Genomic DNA, 17,991 nt, shown 5'->3' with positions numbered 1-17,991 from the left:
TCTCTTTGTGTGTATGTTAACTTATGGTAATAGCTAAAGGGTTGCTCTAATAGAGTGAACGTATATGTGAGTTTTCTTTATGATTACCAGTTTGATCAAGATTTACTGAAAAGTTTATTTATTTATTTTCATGATTAACAATTCTTCTTCTTCTTTATGTTTTTTTTTTATTGGTTTGTGGATTGTATATATATATAATTCATCATCAAGGGTGTATTTAGATTTTAAATCTAAAAATGTCTATTTAGATTTTAAATCTAAAAATGTCTGAAAAGCAGTTATTAAATTATTTTTTAAAATTTAATATTTTTTTATTGTGAAAGCGGACTTGTATAATGATTGTTAGATTTTAATCTAATGGTTATTATGTAAATATCTTTAGATTTTAAATCTAGAGAAATAAGTAGGTAACTAACTTTTATATATATACACACACATTAAACTCGTTTTTCTATTTCAAGCTCTCACTTATTCAATAAAAAAGCAACAGAAATTTTATGTGACAACTAGAATTCTTATTTTAGTCGGCATGATGTAATTAGGTTGTTTTCATTTATTTAAAACTTCCAAACTGTTTTCCTGATTATGTGAAACAATGATTATTGACAATGGCTGTTATCCTTGTTTTTGCATTGTGATTATTTTTATTTTCTTTTCATTGATTAAGCCCATTAGTTTTCTACTGAATCCCTCTTAATGTGCTGACTCACAACACAATCATTAGTCATTTTCATTGCTATCACTGTTTGTGGAGGAGATATGATAAAAAATACAAGATATATATATATATATATATATAAATAGGTGACTCTGGAGACTTTAGTTATGGATGGTGAGCTGAAGGAGATGAAATCATCCCTTTGTTGATTTGAATGTATATTTGGATTTTATTTGTTCATTAGCTTAATGAAAAATTTTATGCTTAATAAAATTTGGATAATGTATTTTTAATTAATTTGAATAATACGTAATTAATTATGTTGCACACCATTCAAACCATTTAAAAAAAATCATTGAAAATGAGAATGAGTAGCTCGTATTGTAAATTAATTATTGTTCAAAACAATACTAGTTTGTTTAAAACAATTAATTAGTGCATCGACAATTAGGTAAATGGACTTTTTGCCTGAATTAATGACATTGTTATTAATACATTTTTGCATCTTCTAGATCTTGAGTTCTTAATTAGTTCTGTCTTTGTGTCAAATTTATCTGGCTTTTTGTATCACTAGTTGCAGAATAATTTATACTGTAAGTTTTTTTTTTGACAAGAGAAGTAGGGGACCTGTTAAAATTGTCAGGGGCGTGTACAAGCCTCGGTGGAGCAGGTGGGAATGTGCCCTCAACCGAGAATCAAATTCTCGCCACTCAGACGAGAATTTATACTGTAAGTTGTTATGTATATTGATCTCTTCATTGATAGTATTTTTGAACTTCTAGCTCATAATTCATTGTCTTTTAAAAGGTGTTTTAATTATAAAACATGATTTTATGATAGAAAAATGTGTTTTAATTTTTATATTGATCGCTATTTATTGTTGTTATTTTTCTATTTCATGTTTGTAATTTTTGATGAATGGCTCTTAATATATGTAATTCTCAGATGTTTTAAAAATATTTTCTAAGACAAGACTGAATCTTTTTTGTTTTTATTTACATACATACCCCCATAGAACCTTATATTACACACACCAGCTTTTTTTGCATTGATATTGTTTAACATTTTAATAATTAATTAATGTAAATTACAAATAATTTGTTTAAGATTTTTTTTCTTTAAATGAATCATTGTTCTCTTTCATAGTAATAATTTTACAAATTAATTATTAAATATATTTATTTTAAGTAATTAATTTTTTTTAAAAAAAGGTTGGTGATTGTACTCTTATATGGTTGTAACCAACCAATGATGTATGGTTGTACAGATTCCCCTTCAATAAAATCTGAAAATTTGATATTCGTACAAATGTATAAACATGGGTTATTGTACTACATATTCAATCGATTAAATAATATATATATATATATATATATATATATATATATGTATATATTAATCACAAAAAATATAAAAGATATTATTATATTATTAAAAAATATATAAATATTATATATATATATATATACCTATATAAGTTAAAATATAAAAATGATATTAAAAGATAAATATATAACAAATATCATAAAATATGGCGCTTCATATGTTTAGGAATATACAAATAAAAATATAAAAGATGGGTTTATCTGTTTTTATTTATAGAAGGGGAAAACTTTTTTTAAAAAATAAATATATAATTGAACTTTATTGAGGAGAAAATTTTTTTTCAGAAAGGAACCACTAGCTTCATGTGAGTGAAACCGATGATCGACAACTCATTCATCCTAAAGCACCCATTTCTACATTTCCATCAGTCTCTCGTACATGTCTCATTGGGGGGATTTTTTTTTTGTGTAGAAAAGAACCATTAGCTTTATGTGAACAGTGGCGGAACCAGAACTCATCGGTAAGAAGGCTAAAGTTAAAGTGTAAAAAAAATTATTTAATAAAATAATTATTAACAATACAAAATAACTATAATTTTAACTACTATCATTGTAATGATGTATCTGACTAAAAAAATAACTATGTTCAACTAGATAACTAATTCACATTGTATCATCCAAAAAATACAAAAAAATTATAAAATTAAGTTAATAATACAAAAAATATATGGCACATTATCAACTTAATTTTTAAAAATTATTCAATTGTTTTTATCAACTTAATTATCATTCGTTCATTCACTCTTATCATCCAAAAAAAATACAAAAAATTTATAAAATTAAGTTAATAATTTAGTTATAAAAACAACTATATTCAAATAGATAATTAATTTATATTTGCGATGCTACATTATCAACTTAAATTTTTTAAATTTTATTAAATTGTTTTTATAAATTTTATTAATATTATTCATAAATTTTAATTGAAAATTTGAAATTTCAATTCCACATTAACAAGTTAATTTTTTCCTTAAATTTTTATAAATATTAAAATTTCGGCAATGTTTTGAAAACAAAAAAATTGTTTTTAATAGTAAAAGTATAAAAAACACCACATTGCAATCAGCGAGATTCCAACCAAGATGGCCTTACCATTCAATTCCCATCAACCACTCAAGAACATTCACATCACATGATAGCTAACTACAAACAAAAAACTATCAAACATTAATATACATATAAAAAACATACCATCATGTGAGTGAAGCCACCGGTTGATAACTCATTCTTTTTTTTTTTTTTGCATAAAAGAACCACTAGATTCATGTGAGTGAAGCCAATGGTCGACAACTCATTCATCCTAAAACACCCATCTCCATCAATCTCTCATATATATGTCTCATTGGTTTTTTTTTTTGTTTTTTTGTTTTTTTGTTTTTTTGTTTTTTTGTTTTTTTGTTTTTGCAGAAAGGAACCACTAGATTCATGTGAGTGAAGCCGATGGTCGACAAACTCATTCATCCTAAAGCACCCATCTCCATTAGTCTCTCATATATGTCTCATTAACTGTTTTGTAGAAAGGAACCACTAGATTCATGTGAGTGACGCCGATGGTCGACAACTCATTCATCCTAAAGCACCCATCTCCATCAGTCTCTCATATATGTCTCATTGTTTTTGCAGAAAGGAAAACAAAGAAGAAGATAGAGGTGGAGAGCCCTTTTCTCTCATATAAATTTGTGGGTTTCTTCTACCAAACTTTGGCAAAGCATCGACTAAAGTGTTCTCACTTTCATTGTCCTGACTCTTTCATATATGTTGTATTCACTATTATGCAATTCACTGTGTAGATCGAAGCAGAAGTTCGCGGAGTTGTAGATGGTGTGTTTGACTCCGGTTATTTAATGACTGGCAAGGTTAATGGACAAATTTTCTGTGGTGTCTTATATGCTCCAATAAGAATTCAAAACAACATTTCTGATACTTTGATTTGCATTGTACTATGTTGTCAAAGCAAATGGAGTCATCTATCATTTTGTAGTATCGGAGCTGTCCAACATTAATGGAAACGAGTGAAGGCATCTATGTGCATGCATTTGTATTTTCTGGATGTATCTTTGCTTTGCTTGTGTAAGTTTTTAGTAGTCTGGTTCACTGATGTTAATTTTATTTAAGGCAACTATTTCTTTAATGAAACTTCCCTTTGGTGGTGTTTGCATTTATTTTATTTATACTACTGTAAGTTGACAAATAGTTTTTTGCTCCATCTGTATGGGCATTATAATTTGCACTGTTGAATTCCTATGTTCCTTAGTGACAAAACCTGTGAAAAGTATTATTCAAATATATAAACATAAGAGCAAAAAATAGAATATAAGTTTCCAAATGGCTTTTTCATTTTCACCTAGTCCCTCTATCTTGATTACATTTGATCACCTTGTAGGTCTACAACAGGTACACAAATTATTACTAGCAATTGCAAGCAGTTATCCAAGCTTTTGAATTTGTTGCTGGCCTTAGTACTGCTGTACCATATGCCTTAATGGCTCTCTAGACTATGTCAAAGCAATTCAAGTGTCTAACAAATTTGATATCAGATCAATTACATCAACTCAAGTGCCTTGATGGCTCTCCAGACTTCGAGATAATTAATATTGGTTTTAAGAACACATATTTACATTCCTCTGGCAAGGCAGTCAAGTTTGCTAAGCTCCAAAAAGCCTGAGAATAAATCGATGACTTTGCCTTCCACCGAAGAACCTCCTCCGGCCCCTTTATGGGCTGAAATTGCTAGCGCAATTCATTAGCGTCCCGGAATCTCAGCTCCGTTGGATGCATCCACCCTCGACCGTCTAAAAGCTTCAATCACGGATTCAGTTCGCATACATATAGGTACAATAATGAGAGTTCAGATGAAGTTCCAGTTCGCATTTTATAGTAAATTACATCAACTCAAGTGCCTTGATGGCTCTTAAGACTTCTGGGTAATTAATATTGGTTTTAAGAACACATATTTATGTTCCTCTGGAAAGGCAGTCAAGTTTGCTAAGCTCCTAAAAGCCTGAGAATAAACCGATGACTTCGCCTTCCACCGATAAACCTCCTCTGGCCCCTTTATGGGCTGAAATAGTTAGCGTAGTTCATTAGCATTCTGGAATCTCAGCTCCATTGGACGCATACACCCTCGACTGTCTAAAAGCTTCAATCATGAATTCAGTTTGCATACATGCAGGCACAATAAGGAGAGTTTAGATGAAATTTCAGTTCGCATTTTATGGTAAATTATTTGGTAAATCCCCCCTCCCCATTTGAGGTGGTGAGAAATATCCTACTGGGGCTATGGAAATGATTTGGATTAATCCACATTTCAAATATAACCAATGGATACTTGTTGATTAGATGTGTTTCTAAAGAAGCAAAGCAATAACTTCTGTTCGGAGGCCCATAGATGGTCAATGGTGTCACCCTCTAATTGGTCCCCTGGGAACCATATTTTGAACCCGTATTCACCAAGCTTACCAAGACCTTGGTTTGAATTCAACTTCATAATCTTCCCGTGAAACTGTGGGATAGAGAAACCCTGGTAACCATCACTGAACCCATTGGCAGACTTCTCAAAGTTGATGAGTTTACCTCATCCCTATCTCAAACCTGTTATGCAAGAGTTTGTATGGAAATCTATCTTGCTCGCCCGCTGAAGAGGGGATTCTGGTTGGAAGACGGAGACACCAAGGTATTCGTTACTATTATGTACGAAAGATTACCCACTTTTCGCTTCATCTGTGGTTTGTTGGGATATGGGACTAACAACTGTAACCGCTGTCTAGTAAGGCTTGGTGCGGACCAGACAATTTGGGGTTGGGGGAGGGGGGGCTCCGATGAGGGCTTTCTCCCCAACCATACTAGGTCTTCTCTGGTGACTCCTAGGGCTAGGCCGGTAACAACGTTAGTGCTAAAGGATCCGTTCTCACAAATACACCATCCCAATCCCGAAGATTTGGAATTCGGATCTTGGATGTTGGTTTCTCGATGGAGAAACAGAGGGAGAGTCCGCGGCGGTGCCAAAGCATCAACCTCACAGGTTGCTCATGTGACTTCAGTGGGACGTGATGCTAGTAATCGGACCATTGGATATCCACGTGATGATGCACATCTTACTGTTGATGCTGATCCTAGTCACGTTGAGTGAAACCCGAGGCAATTTGGGAGTGTGGTGAGGGGCTGATGCATGGGAAAGGGGACTCGTCACATCATGCTTCCACCCGTTTCTCTTCCCCAGAGAATGATAGAGAGGAAACCCTCACACTGAGTCCCGAGGTAGTCTAACTGACATCATCTCATCGGGATTACGTATCGGGAGAGTCACAAGGAGATAATATAAAAAAGGGACAATCAAATAAAGGGAAAAAGATAATTATTGAAGACTCAGGCTCTTCGTTTGGGATGAGACTCTTTCCATTGTCTTCTAGGAAGCAAATCTCATCTAGGGTTGCTGAACCCATATCCTCTAACCTTAATCCAATTCCTAGATTGCTCTCTAGAGATGATAGAGTAGAGAACTAGGAAAGAGATTTGAACAAGGCTTATCAAATGCTGTTAGACAAAGTGGAAAAAGTTTTTCAGAGGACAATGAAGATGATGAAGCCCTAGAAGAGTCTATGGAGGAATATGAGGACACAGAAGAAGACACATATATGAAAGAAGAAGCAGATGACTCATTAACCCTCATCAAATTTCAAGAAGGGGTCTTAAAGGAAACTTTGGTTCAAAAAGAAGCTCAACTACTACTCAAGTCGTAAAAGAAAGGAAAGCTTGAAAGTGGATGGGAAGGGGACACCTCTTAACCTTCCCTTTCCACTTCGTTCTCATTATCTTTTCCTTCCTCTTTTCCATTTTATCAGATTGTCTTAAATTTTGAATTCTTTTTCCTTTCTTCTGAATTTTAATATGTATATGAATATTAATACCTTATGTTTGAATTTTTGGGGAGGTACGAGTTTGGATAAATTTAACAGAATTCATTCTTTGCAGAAGGAACTTAAGGTGGACATAATCGCCCTGATTGAAACTCGAGTCATTGATTCAAGGATCAAATGCTTTTGCTCCATATTTCCCAACCGTTGGAACTGGGCTGCAATTATCGCAGATGGATACTCAGGCAGGATCATCATTCTCTGGCTTAGGAAAATCGGTATAATATCTCCAATTGTGCATTCCAGATATGCTTTGCACCTGATCATTTCTTTGACCTCTGAAAATCAATGTATTCTCTGTGTGGTATACAACATTTAGCGGATTATGTTACAAAAAATTCTTTGGAAGGAGCTCTCAAAAGTAGCTACCATCAATACTCCGTGGATCGTCATGGGAGATTTCAACTCTATTACTTCTTTGGATGAGCACAAGAGAAGTACTTTTTGCTATTATGCCAGGAAAGCTAGTCTTTTCTCCAATTTCATCTTGCATAAATCTTTGATAGATGTGGGGTACTTAGGTGCAAATTTCTCTTGGTGCAATGGTCAAAGTAGGTAGGCACGACGCTGGGCTCGCCTGGATAGGTGTCTGGTAAACCCTTCGTGTTTGTCCATTTTAAAATCGGTGCATATCAATTATCTCCCTAAAATCCTCTCTGATCATGCTCCTATGTTTATCAAAATTACTTCCTTGCCGGTTCGCCAGTGTAAAATTTTTCGCTTTGAGAATTATTGGTTGGAGCATGCAAATTAAATTTCTGCCATTAAAAATGCATTTTATTTCAAACCTCACTCCAACCCTATGCATGCTTTCTACCATATTCTGGCTTCGGTGAAAGCTAATGTCATTGCTATTAAGCAGCAAGGTTTGGGTGCTCTTGAAATGGAAATTAAAATAATTGAGTCTCAAATCCAGGCTTTAGAGGGCAATGATAGTAACAATTCTCTTTTAGATTCCACTGAGTATAGAAGCTTGTGCAATAGATACACAGCGTTGTTGAGACAAAATCACAGCAGATGGAGGCTAAGAACTAAAATGAACTGGATTATTGATGGGGATATGAATTCTTTCTTCTTTCACAAGAGTGTGATTATTCATAGAGATCATGATTTTATAGCCAATGTCATGGATTATGTGGTTACCTCTTTCTAGGAGGAAACCTCGAAAGAAAAGACCCTCATTAATCATTTTGCAAGCCTTTGGAGAAATGATGAGAACAAGAATTTTGGCCATACTCTGCTAGTGCTCCCAAATGACCTTAACATTCTTTTCTTTGTCCAAATTGGCACCTTAAACAAACATGTTACCAAGGAGGAAACCTATAAGACTCTTCTTTCCTTGCCTGAGGGGAAATCTTTTTGACCTGATGGCATGAATGTAAAGTTTTATAAATATTTTAGGGAATATTTAGGGGACCATCTCTTTTCAGCCATCAATTACTTTTTTGTTAATGTTGTGATGCCTCAAACCTGGGGCAAGACTTATATTATTTTAATTCCTAAAAATGAGCACCCCAAATTTGCTAATGACTACCACCCTATCTCACTTTTCAATGTTTCTTACAAAATTATTACTAAGATCTTAGCTAATCATCTAAAGAATGTCATTGACTCTTTGGTGGACAAAGAATAGTGTGGGTTTGTCTGGTAGATCTCCAGTTGATAATATGATTGCGGTTCATGAAATGATCCATGCCATCAACAAGGACAGATCCATCTCCCCTAGGATGTTAATCAAAGTTGATATTGAAAAAGCTTATGATACTTTTGCATTGGGATGTTATTCTTGCCACTTTAGATAAAATGCAGTTTCCTAGCATTTGGATTTCCTATATAGAAGCCTATCTTAAGTCTACTTTTTTTTTTTTCTCTTCTTATCAATGGCACTTTTTCTACTTGGTTCCATCCTTCAAGAGGTGTTCAACAGAGAGACCGCCTTTCTTCCTATCTTTTCATTTCAGTGGCCCAAAATGTAATAGCCATTCTTAACTATACCCAACAGCTTAACTTAATTCCTGGTTTCTGTAGTAATCTCATATTCAATTTTAATTATCTTATGTATGCTAATGACTTCATTATTATTACTACAGCTTCCAGGAAAACTGCTAGAAATATTAACATGTCTCTAAACATTTACACATAGCTAGCGGGTCAAAAACCCAATGAAAGTAAGTATGAGATTTTGTTTCCCATTTGGCATAACAAACAAATCTTCACCAATATTAGTTCCATCCTCAATTTTAATGATAGTAAAACTCCTTTCAAGTACTTGGGTGTTCTCATTTCTCAAAAAGAGTTAGTTGTTGCTCATTTTAACCAAATGATTGATTCAATCAATGCTAATGTTACTAATTGGGGAAAGTCTAATATCTCTAAAGCTGGCAAAGTTGTTCTCATTGATAGTGTTATTATGGCCACTCCTATCTATTACCTCTCGGTGTGCCCAATTCCTAATTCAGTTCTACTTGAATGTCTCAAATCGCTAGGAAATTCATTTGGGCTTCTAGTGGCAATGGAAGTGGCATCCCGATGGTTAATTGGAATACCATTACAATTAGTAAGACTGAGGGGGGAATGGGCATTAGAAATCTTATAAGAGTCAAGCATTTCTTGATGGCTAAGAATCTTTTCAATTTTCTTAACTCGCATGATACCTTTTGGTTGGCATTCTTCATTTGAAATATGATATTCATAATTTTTGGATTCAAAATTCTCCTCGGAATTTCTCTACTTTTTTAAAGGTTTGTGTAAAACTGCTAATTTACTGAAACCTTACCTCTGGATCAACAAAATCAACCCTTACACCACTAATTTCTTGTTACATCCTTGGTTCTTTGAAATCCCAATCATGGTCAAACCTGTTTATTTCAAGATGGACTTGGATTTTGAAAATATGCAGTTAGCTGACTGCATTATCAATTTTGGTTGGAACTTGCACATGCTCAATATAATCTTTGGGCCTAATTGGAATTCTCCAATCATTAGTCATGGGAAAATCACTCCGGATGAGATCCATCATTGGGTTTGGTTTCCCAAGATTAACAATAACAAGATTTTAGCATTAGTTTACAACTTCTTATACAATACTCATACTGATAACCAACACTGGAATGGTTGGAGGAACATTTGGAAGCTGAAGGTGGCTCTACGAGTTAAAACTTTCATCTGGCTTATGCTTCAAGGAAATATCAAAGCTTATGATTTCCTTTATCAAATGAACTTAAGTCCTCTTGAATTCTGTGTTTTGTATAGACTGATCACTGAGACTGTTGATCATCTTTTCAGAAGCTGTACTAGAAGCCAAATTATGTGAAACATGGTGAAAGAGCAATCTGGTTTGAATTTGATTTTAAATGTGCATATTGACACTGGGTATTGGCTTGATTTCCAACAACATAGTTATTTAATGAAGATTGCATCTCTGATAGTGGCTACCATTTGGTATATATGGAAGTCAAGATGTGACTTTATCTTCAGGCAGCAAGTCCGGAATTTCTTTCAAATCACGAAAAATGCTATCAATCACTGCAAGGAGAACATTATCCACTCTAACAATCTTAACATGTTGCCAACGACCTTCGGGTCTATTGGTACACGGGTCGCCGATAGAGCTCTCACCGAGTGGTGAGAGTTCGATTCTCGACTGAGGGCACATTTCTGGGAGTTGTAAATAGTAGTTGTGTACGGATGGTTTCAGCGTCCACGTGAGCGCGGCCATGTCCCCACTTGTTCCACCGAGGCTTGTGCACGTCCCTGGGGTCTCTAGTGGGTTCGCCCCGCTCCTCTTCCCAAAAAAAAAACAATCTTAACATGTTGAATTTCTTTTTGCATAATAGGGCCAACCCTGGGGGCATGGGAACTTTCTCTACGGTGGCATGGAATTAGCAAACATGTAAAGGAGGAGCTAGCTTTCTAATTATGGATTCTTCCTCCAATATTATTTGTGCAGGCTTCTTCCCCATTAATTTGGGTGGGAGGGTGGAGATGGAATTAAAAGCCCTCAATGCAACACTAATGAAGGTTAAGGATCTGAACGAAAGATGTTCGAACATATACATCAGCTCATGGGATTTATATCAACTGATTCAAAGTAACGAAGAACCAACCCATTGGCGATCGTTCGATCTTTTAAATGACACAAGGACAATGGATTGCTGATTTGATTAATCCGCACTTTGTTTTCATCCCTCATTCTTAAAACAGAATTGCAGCATTTCTTGCAAGCCAAGGCATCAAAGCTGGGCAACTATCCCTCTTCCATCAAGGCATGGAAAAACTGAATTGGATCATGAGAGTGGCTCATCAGTCCGGTTTCAACTTCTAATTACTTTTCTCTTTTAGTTTTTTAGTGTGCTTTTGTTTTTTGTTTCTTCTATTGTGAGGACTTCCTCTCTTCGACTGTTTTGTTATCCTATTTCCTTTTTTTTTTAATAAATAGCTACATTGTAGCTCCAAAAAAAAAAATTCTACATTCTCAAAAGACCGGTTTAGTGATGAAAGTTAGCTCAACTCTTATATATATATATATATATATATATGATAACTCCTCCTAGCCGATGTGGGACTAATTTTAAACTACCACTGGTATGTATTGCAACATTTACACCCGAGCCAAGTGCTTGTTATAGTTGTAATGCTTTAATATCATTGACTGAATTTTCTTTCTGTTCTTATTAGCCCTTTAGCTTTCAAATTTAGCTTCTAGAATCATGCATTGGAGTTTCTCAATTATAGTCATAGTAACACTGTTACGATATATTTAGAACTAAAGAGTTGGATTCAATTACATGACCTATCCAAGTCAAGGATTGGCCAAGATGAGTAGATAAATCGTTAAAAAAGATACACAACCGCTGCTCATAATCTTAAAAATATACTCTCACATGTGATTCAAATTTTCGGGGACTTAAATACCAATAGATCACTTGGTTATTGATAAAAGAATATATAGCATTGAAGAATAATTCAGAAATAGAAAAAGAATTAGTGAAAATTTATCTTGATCAAAGAATTCAACGGTTGATTAAAGTCTCTTAAGTCTCTGACATGGATACAATTTAAGGATCATCACATGTTTATAAAATTTTTTTATTTTTACATTTAACTCATCATAAATTTAAGGTATAATACCCGAATTGGTCCCTCTACTTTTCTCTTTCTTCCCTTTTGGTCCCTCTACTTAGAAATGCGCCTCACTAATCCCTCTACTCTTGAAAATGACCCAATTTAGTCCCTCTACCCTTAATCTCTTCCCATCTAGTCCCTCTACTCTTGAAAAATACAGCCAATAATTGGCCTATTTTAGAGTAGAAGGGACTAAGTAGAACCATTTTCAAGAGTAGAGGGACTACTTGGGAGCATTTCTGAGTAGAGGGACCAAAAAAGAAGAGAGAGAAAAGTAGAGGGACCAATTCGGGTATTATACCTAAATTTAAACATAATCTAATGGTCTTTACACATAAAACCTCACATTTTACTCAAATTGTATTAAGCCCAAATTATCCAAAACCTTACTTAAGTACATAATAATTGGTTTAATTAAAATATGATGACTGTTAATACGTACTTTACTATTAACATATCGCCGATACATTGGATTTAAAGTCAACATTATTTACTTAATTAAAATCCATCCAATGGAGGTGTTAGAAATTAATATAACATGATATCCACGCCAATAATCTTTTATTACATAGATGATATGAGGAAGTAATGGTATGTATTTCCACCCATCACAACTTAGACAAGAATAATGGTATTTTTAATTTATATAGCTCTTTCGGATATTAGACAAAAATAATGATGAAATTGAAGAAACAAGGTATTTCTAATCTCCATAGTTTTCTCGGATCTTGGACGAAAATAATGATGAAATTCAAAAATCACGGTATTTCCAATCCATATAGTTTCTATATGGGCTTGAACCTGATATTCATGATAGACAAGAACCCCGGGTTCTTAGAAAAAACTCTATTTAAAATTTTTAACATAGATATACAAAGGAGACGAGGTAATTTATATCTAAATTTAAATTAATTTTATCCCGAAGTTAATCTAACTAAAAATAATATTTAAATTAGCATGAAACCATCATCGTATATCACTAACTAGCAAGAATACATCAATTCAAGAGAAAGTCCTTTCTAAATCTCTTCTTTTATAGGGTTCATCATCCATAACTCTAAATGGGAATGAGAATAAGAGTAGTTGAAAGTGGAAACTATAGATCAAACACAATTGGTATGATGCCTTCAATTAACTTTGATCTATCTTTGAATCTTGCCTCTCATGGCAAGAGAATCAAAGATGCCTTCAAATCCTCCATCATAGGATAAATTAAAACTAAACCTTGGTCTTGGATGTCCAATTTTGCCTTTAAGTGACTTCTATACTTCATAGGAACCAAGGCAAGATGATTGGGGTGATCATCATTATATTAATTAGAAGAAAAACATAAATATAAAATTTTCAATAATTAGGATGAGAAGATGAACAAAACCTAAACTTCCAACACTTTTGATTTAGTCTACATTTACCAACTTTGAAGAAGACCATACAACATTTGTCTTCAATGACACACCAAACCTTGAGAGAAGTCTCTTTGCACCAATGACTTAAAAGAACCTTGATAGCAAACTCCTAATAGCTCTCACAACTCCATTTTATATAAGATTGTATAAACTAATAATTAATTTAATTAATAGATACAAGTCCCCCAAAGATTTTAAAAAAAAAAAAAAAGAGGGCTTGCATGGCCACCTTTGTCTTCAAATATTATTGCTATTTATTTTTCCTAATCTCAAGATCCACCATACATAGATATGCATGTAAAGTGCACCCTAGCAATATAAAACTATTGAAAGTACACACATGCAACTTTTTTTTAAAAATTGAATCAATCAAAGAGAATCTACTTGAAAGTACATGATCCAACCAAAGATCCTTCTTTGATAATCCACACTTTCTAAATCAAAACACAATTATATATTATAAAAAGTTAGTTAGGAAATCAAAGACACTAAATTAATCTCTCTCTCTCTCTCTCTCTCTCTCTCTCTTTCTTTCAAAGCACAACATTGGTTCATTTCTAATATTCCAATTTCCAATGTTCAACCTCACTCCTCCCCCTTCACTAGCACCAATCAAAGTGAGAGAAAGCATGATAGATATAATTGAGTTTAAAAAGAAAGTGGGAGATAGAGAGAGAGAGAGAAAGAAAGACATGAAATAAGTGAGGAAGGGACTTTTGCTTTTCAGGAGATGAGGCTAAAAGCAGCAAGAAGAAAGCATGTTTTGTATTGTCTTGACACTGCTTTTAAGACACACACACACAAAAACTAGTAAGCATTCCAACCAGCCTTCAATCTTTCTTTCCATCAAAGAGTATATGTAAAAGACAAGCAAAGCACACTTGCTAATCTTGTACTTCTAAACCCTAGCCACACACATCTTTCTCTCTTTTCCTCTTTTCCCTTCTTTTATCCTTTGGTTTACTACCCTTGGTACCTTACATAGAAACAAACAACATTGATAAACCTTTACTTTTATCCCTTCCATTGTACTATCAAGAACACACATGCCTTCTCCCTCTTTCTCTAGACTTGTATCTCTATGTGAGAACATACTACAATGAGAAAGAAAAAGGAAAGCAAAGAACTAGTACTCATTGTCTAAAACATCAAGAAGGTGAAACACATTGCTATTTTCTCTCTTCCTCTCTAGACTCTAACCACATTGCCAATATAGAGAAACAACCAAAGAAACCAAACAAACATCATACATTCATAAACATACCAAAATAAGAAGATAAATAACCATAATATCAAATGGTATGATTTTAGTTTTCAAGTAGTTGTTCCTCAAAGAGAGAGAGAGAGAGAGAGAAGAAGAAGAAAAAGCAAAAGCTAAAACCAAAAGAACTAGAAATGAAAACCAAACACAAACTAAATGAAATTAAAAACTAAAGAAAAGCCCTAAAACTTCGAAACAACCTGTTTGTTTTTAGTAACGGGATGCTGGTGGCGGTTGCGGTGGCCGGGGAGTTGGAGCCCAGATAGGATCGGAGCCATACATAGTCATGCCACATGACTCCGCCGGTGGAGCATTGAGCTCATGTTCATGGCGGTGGTGTTGGTTGTGATGATGTTGTTGTTGATGTTGATGATGATGGTGGTGGTGGTGGTGGTGAGCATCAGCTTCACAACCTTCACCGCCAGTAGAAACATCGACGGCGGTGTTGTCATCGCCGTCGTTGTCGTTGTCATCAGGGAGGCGGGTAAAAGTAGGGTTTTCAAACCCGGCGGCGACGACAACCACCGTGCCGGAAGCAAGCAAAGGGCCAGCGACCATGCCGCCGATGACTTGACCTTGAGGTCCAGCCAACGAGACAGAGACGCCGCCTTGCATGGTCGGAAGCGATGGTGGAAGCATGGAACCAGAAAGAGAAAGGATCTCGAACCTTCCACGAAGGACGATGGCGGTGGCAGGGGTTTGCATCGGTTGACGAAGGGTGACGTTGGAGACGGAGCCGGAGCCGGCGAGAACGCAAAGACCGATGGATCGGCGGCGGGCGAAGGAGGCGATGGCGTCAACGATGTCGTGGCCGGTGGAGATCTCGAGGATGTGAGTGCGCATGGCGGCGGGAGGAGGTTCGGAGTCGCGGGTGATGATGAGTGGGGGTTTGGGTTTGTTCTTGGATCCCGGAGGGCGGCCTCGAGGACGGCGAGCTACTTCGATAGTAGCGCCGTCGCCGGTGGTTTTGGTAAGGGTTTTGGTAGTGAGATCGGAGATGGAGGTGTTTTTCTTGGATCTTTTGGTTTGGTCATCGCCGGAGAGTTCTTGGTGGTGATGGGAAGAGTGGTTCTTCATGTCATCAGTGAAGTTGTTGTTGTTGCAGCCACTGAAAAGCATAGCTTTTAAGTTTTATATAAATATATATATATATATATCTAAAAAAATCTATATATATATAAATATAGAAATAGAAAATTAGAGATAGAGATAAAGAGAGGGAAAGAGGAGGTGGGTGAGTTTGAGAGAGATTGAGCTTTGAAAGCAAGGAAAGAAGAAAGGAGATGAGATGGGACCAAAGAGGGGTGGTGGTGGTGGTGGTGTTGGTGGGGGTTTTGAGATTTACTATTGCTTAAGAGAAAGAAATATGGGAAGGAGGGAGAAAGAGAGGTTGTTAGTTGGGATGAGGGAAGGAAAAGCAAAGATGTGATGATGGAGACAAGCAGAAGATAGGAGCAAAATGGTTGGTTGTTGAGAGAGATTGAAGAGAAGAAAGTGGGAAAAAAATAAAATAAAAGATGAAAGAGAAGTGATTTTTTTGCTTGTAGAGTTAGAGAGATGGAGAAGAAGGAGAAAGAAGAGGAATTTAGATATACATGGTGTAGTGTTTGTTTATCTTTCTTCTATGTAGATATATGTATGTCTACATAGAAAGAAAGAGAGATGGAGATGAGTAAGCGTTGGGATAGAGTGTGAGGATTTGTGTGTATGTGGAAAGGAGACAATCAATCATTAAGCGGCCGCATCCTTTGACGAGAGAAATATTTATAGAAAGAAAGAAAGAAAGAGAGGGAGAAAGAGGGTTAATTTCCAGGAAGAAGAAGATGAGGATGATGAAGAGGAGGTGTGGGTTTTGTGCTTGGTTGGATGCGTTACGTTTGATGTGGGCCTATCTCTTCTATCTGTGTGTCTGTCTGTCTGTCTCTCTATCTATCTTTGTAGTAAGAAGGGATTTAGCGTTATGGTCCCCCAAGGTTTTTGTCCTTTATGTTTTATCTCTAGCTTCATTTATTATATGTTACTTTTTTTTAAAGTCAAATGTGGGCTTTTTAATATTGTAAAAAAATAAAAAAATTATCGAAATACGCATGTTCTATATTATTTACCGAAATACACATATTTGGGAAAACGGAAAAAATTTTCCCGTTTTCTATTTTTTATTTTTTTTAATTATTAAATAGAAAAATGAGAGAGTTTCTCCCGTTTTCGTTTTAAAAAAAAAATAAAAATTAAAAAACGGGATTTTCTCTCCCGTTTTTCATTTTTTATTAAAAAAAAATTGGAAAACGGGAGAAAATCTCCTGTTTTCCACTTTTTGATTTAAAAAAATATTATATATATATATATAACCCTCACTTTTAAGTCAGAAACCCATATTATTTATTTAATGGGTATAATTATTTTCATTGAATTTTATTATTACTATTATTTTTTTTTATATAATACCCACTTCCCACTTCATACCATCTCCCCTCCATTCTCATTTTATCCCATTTTAGTTTTATTTCAACTTTTAATTATTGATTGGTGCAGATTTGATTGATCTACTTTGTATTAATTATTGACCGGTGCAAGTTTGACCAGCCTACTTTGTGCTAAGTACTGACCGGTGCAGGTTTCACAGTCCTACTTTGTGCTAATTACAAACCGGTACAGGTTTGACCGACCTATTTTGTACTAATTACTGACCGGTGCAAATTTCACATACCTACTTTGTGCTGATTATTGACCGGTGTAGGTTTGACCGTCCTACTTTGTACTAAGTACTTACACTTGTATGTAATTACTATCAAGTAGGTCGATCAAACCTGCACCGGTCAGTAATTAGCACAAAGTAGGTCAGTCAAACCTGCACCGGTCAGTAATTAATACAAAGTAGGTCGGTCAAACCTGCACCGGTTTGTAATTAGCACAAAGTAGGACTGTGAAACCTGCACCGGTCAGTACTTAGCACAAAGTAGGTTGATCAAACTTGCACCGGTCAATAATTAGTACAAATTAGATCGATCAAATCTGCACCCATCAGTAATTAAAAGTTGAAATAAAATTAAAATGGATAACATGAGAATGGAGGGGAGATGTTATGAAGTGGGAAGTGGGTATTTTATAAATAATAATAATAATAATAATAATAATAATAATAAAATTCAATGGAAATAATTAAAGCCATTAAATAAATAATATGGGTTCCTGATTTAAAAGTGAGGGTTATATATATATATATATATTATTATTATTATTATTT

The 17,991-nt window shown here is 34.8% G+C and overlaps 1 protein-coding gene across 1 annotated transcript; it reads right to left on the bottom strand.

The window, feature by feature from the left end:
- Positions 1-14,875: 14,875 nt before the first annotated feature.
- Positions 14,876-16,690, bottom strand: LOC120281864 (AT-hook motif nuclear-localized protein 17-like). Its single transcript, XM_039288557.1, has one exon. It carries the CDS (start codon positions 15,864-15,866, stop codon positions 14,958-14,960), a length of 909 nt encoding a protein of 302 aa, XP_039144491.1. The 5' UTR covers positions 15,867-16,690; the 3' UTR covers positions 14,876-14,957.
- Between the last annotated feature and the right edge of the window lie 1,301 nt (positions 16,691-17,991).

The sequence above is a fragment of the Dioscorea cayenensis genome, chromosome 18 (genome assembly GCF_009730915.1).
Source record: "Dioscorea cayenensis subsp. rotundata cultivar TDr96_F1 chromosome 18, TDr96_F1_v2_PseudoChromosome.rev07_lg8_w22 25.fasta, whole genome shotgun sequence".
NCBI classification, from domain to species: Eukaryota; Viridiplantae; Streptophyta; class Magnoliopsida; order Dioscoreales; family Dioscoreaceae; genus Dioscorea; species Dioscorea cayenensis.
This window is presented reverse-complemented; position numbering and strand designations above follow the sequence as displayed.

What these genes read in the sequence shown, in the direction of transcription:
- LOC120281864 (XM_039288557.1), bottom strand. Translation starts at nt 15,866, where the DNA reads ATGCTTTTCAGTGGCTGCAACAACAACAACTTCACTGATGACATGAAG.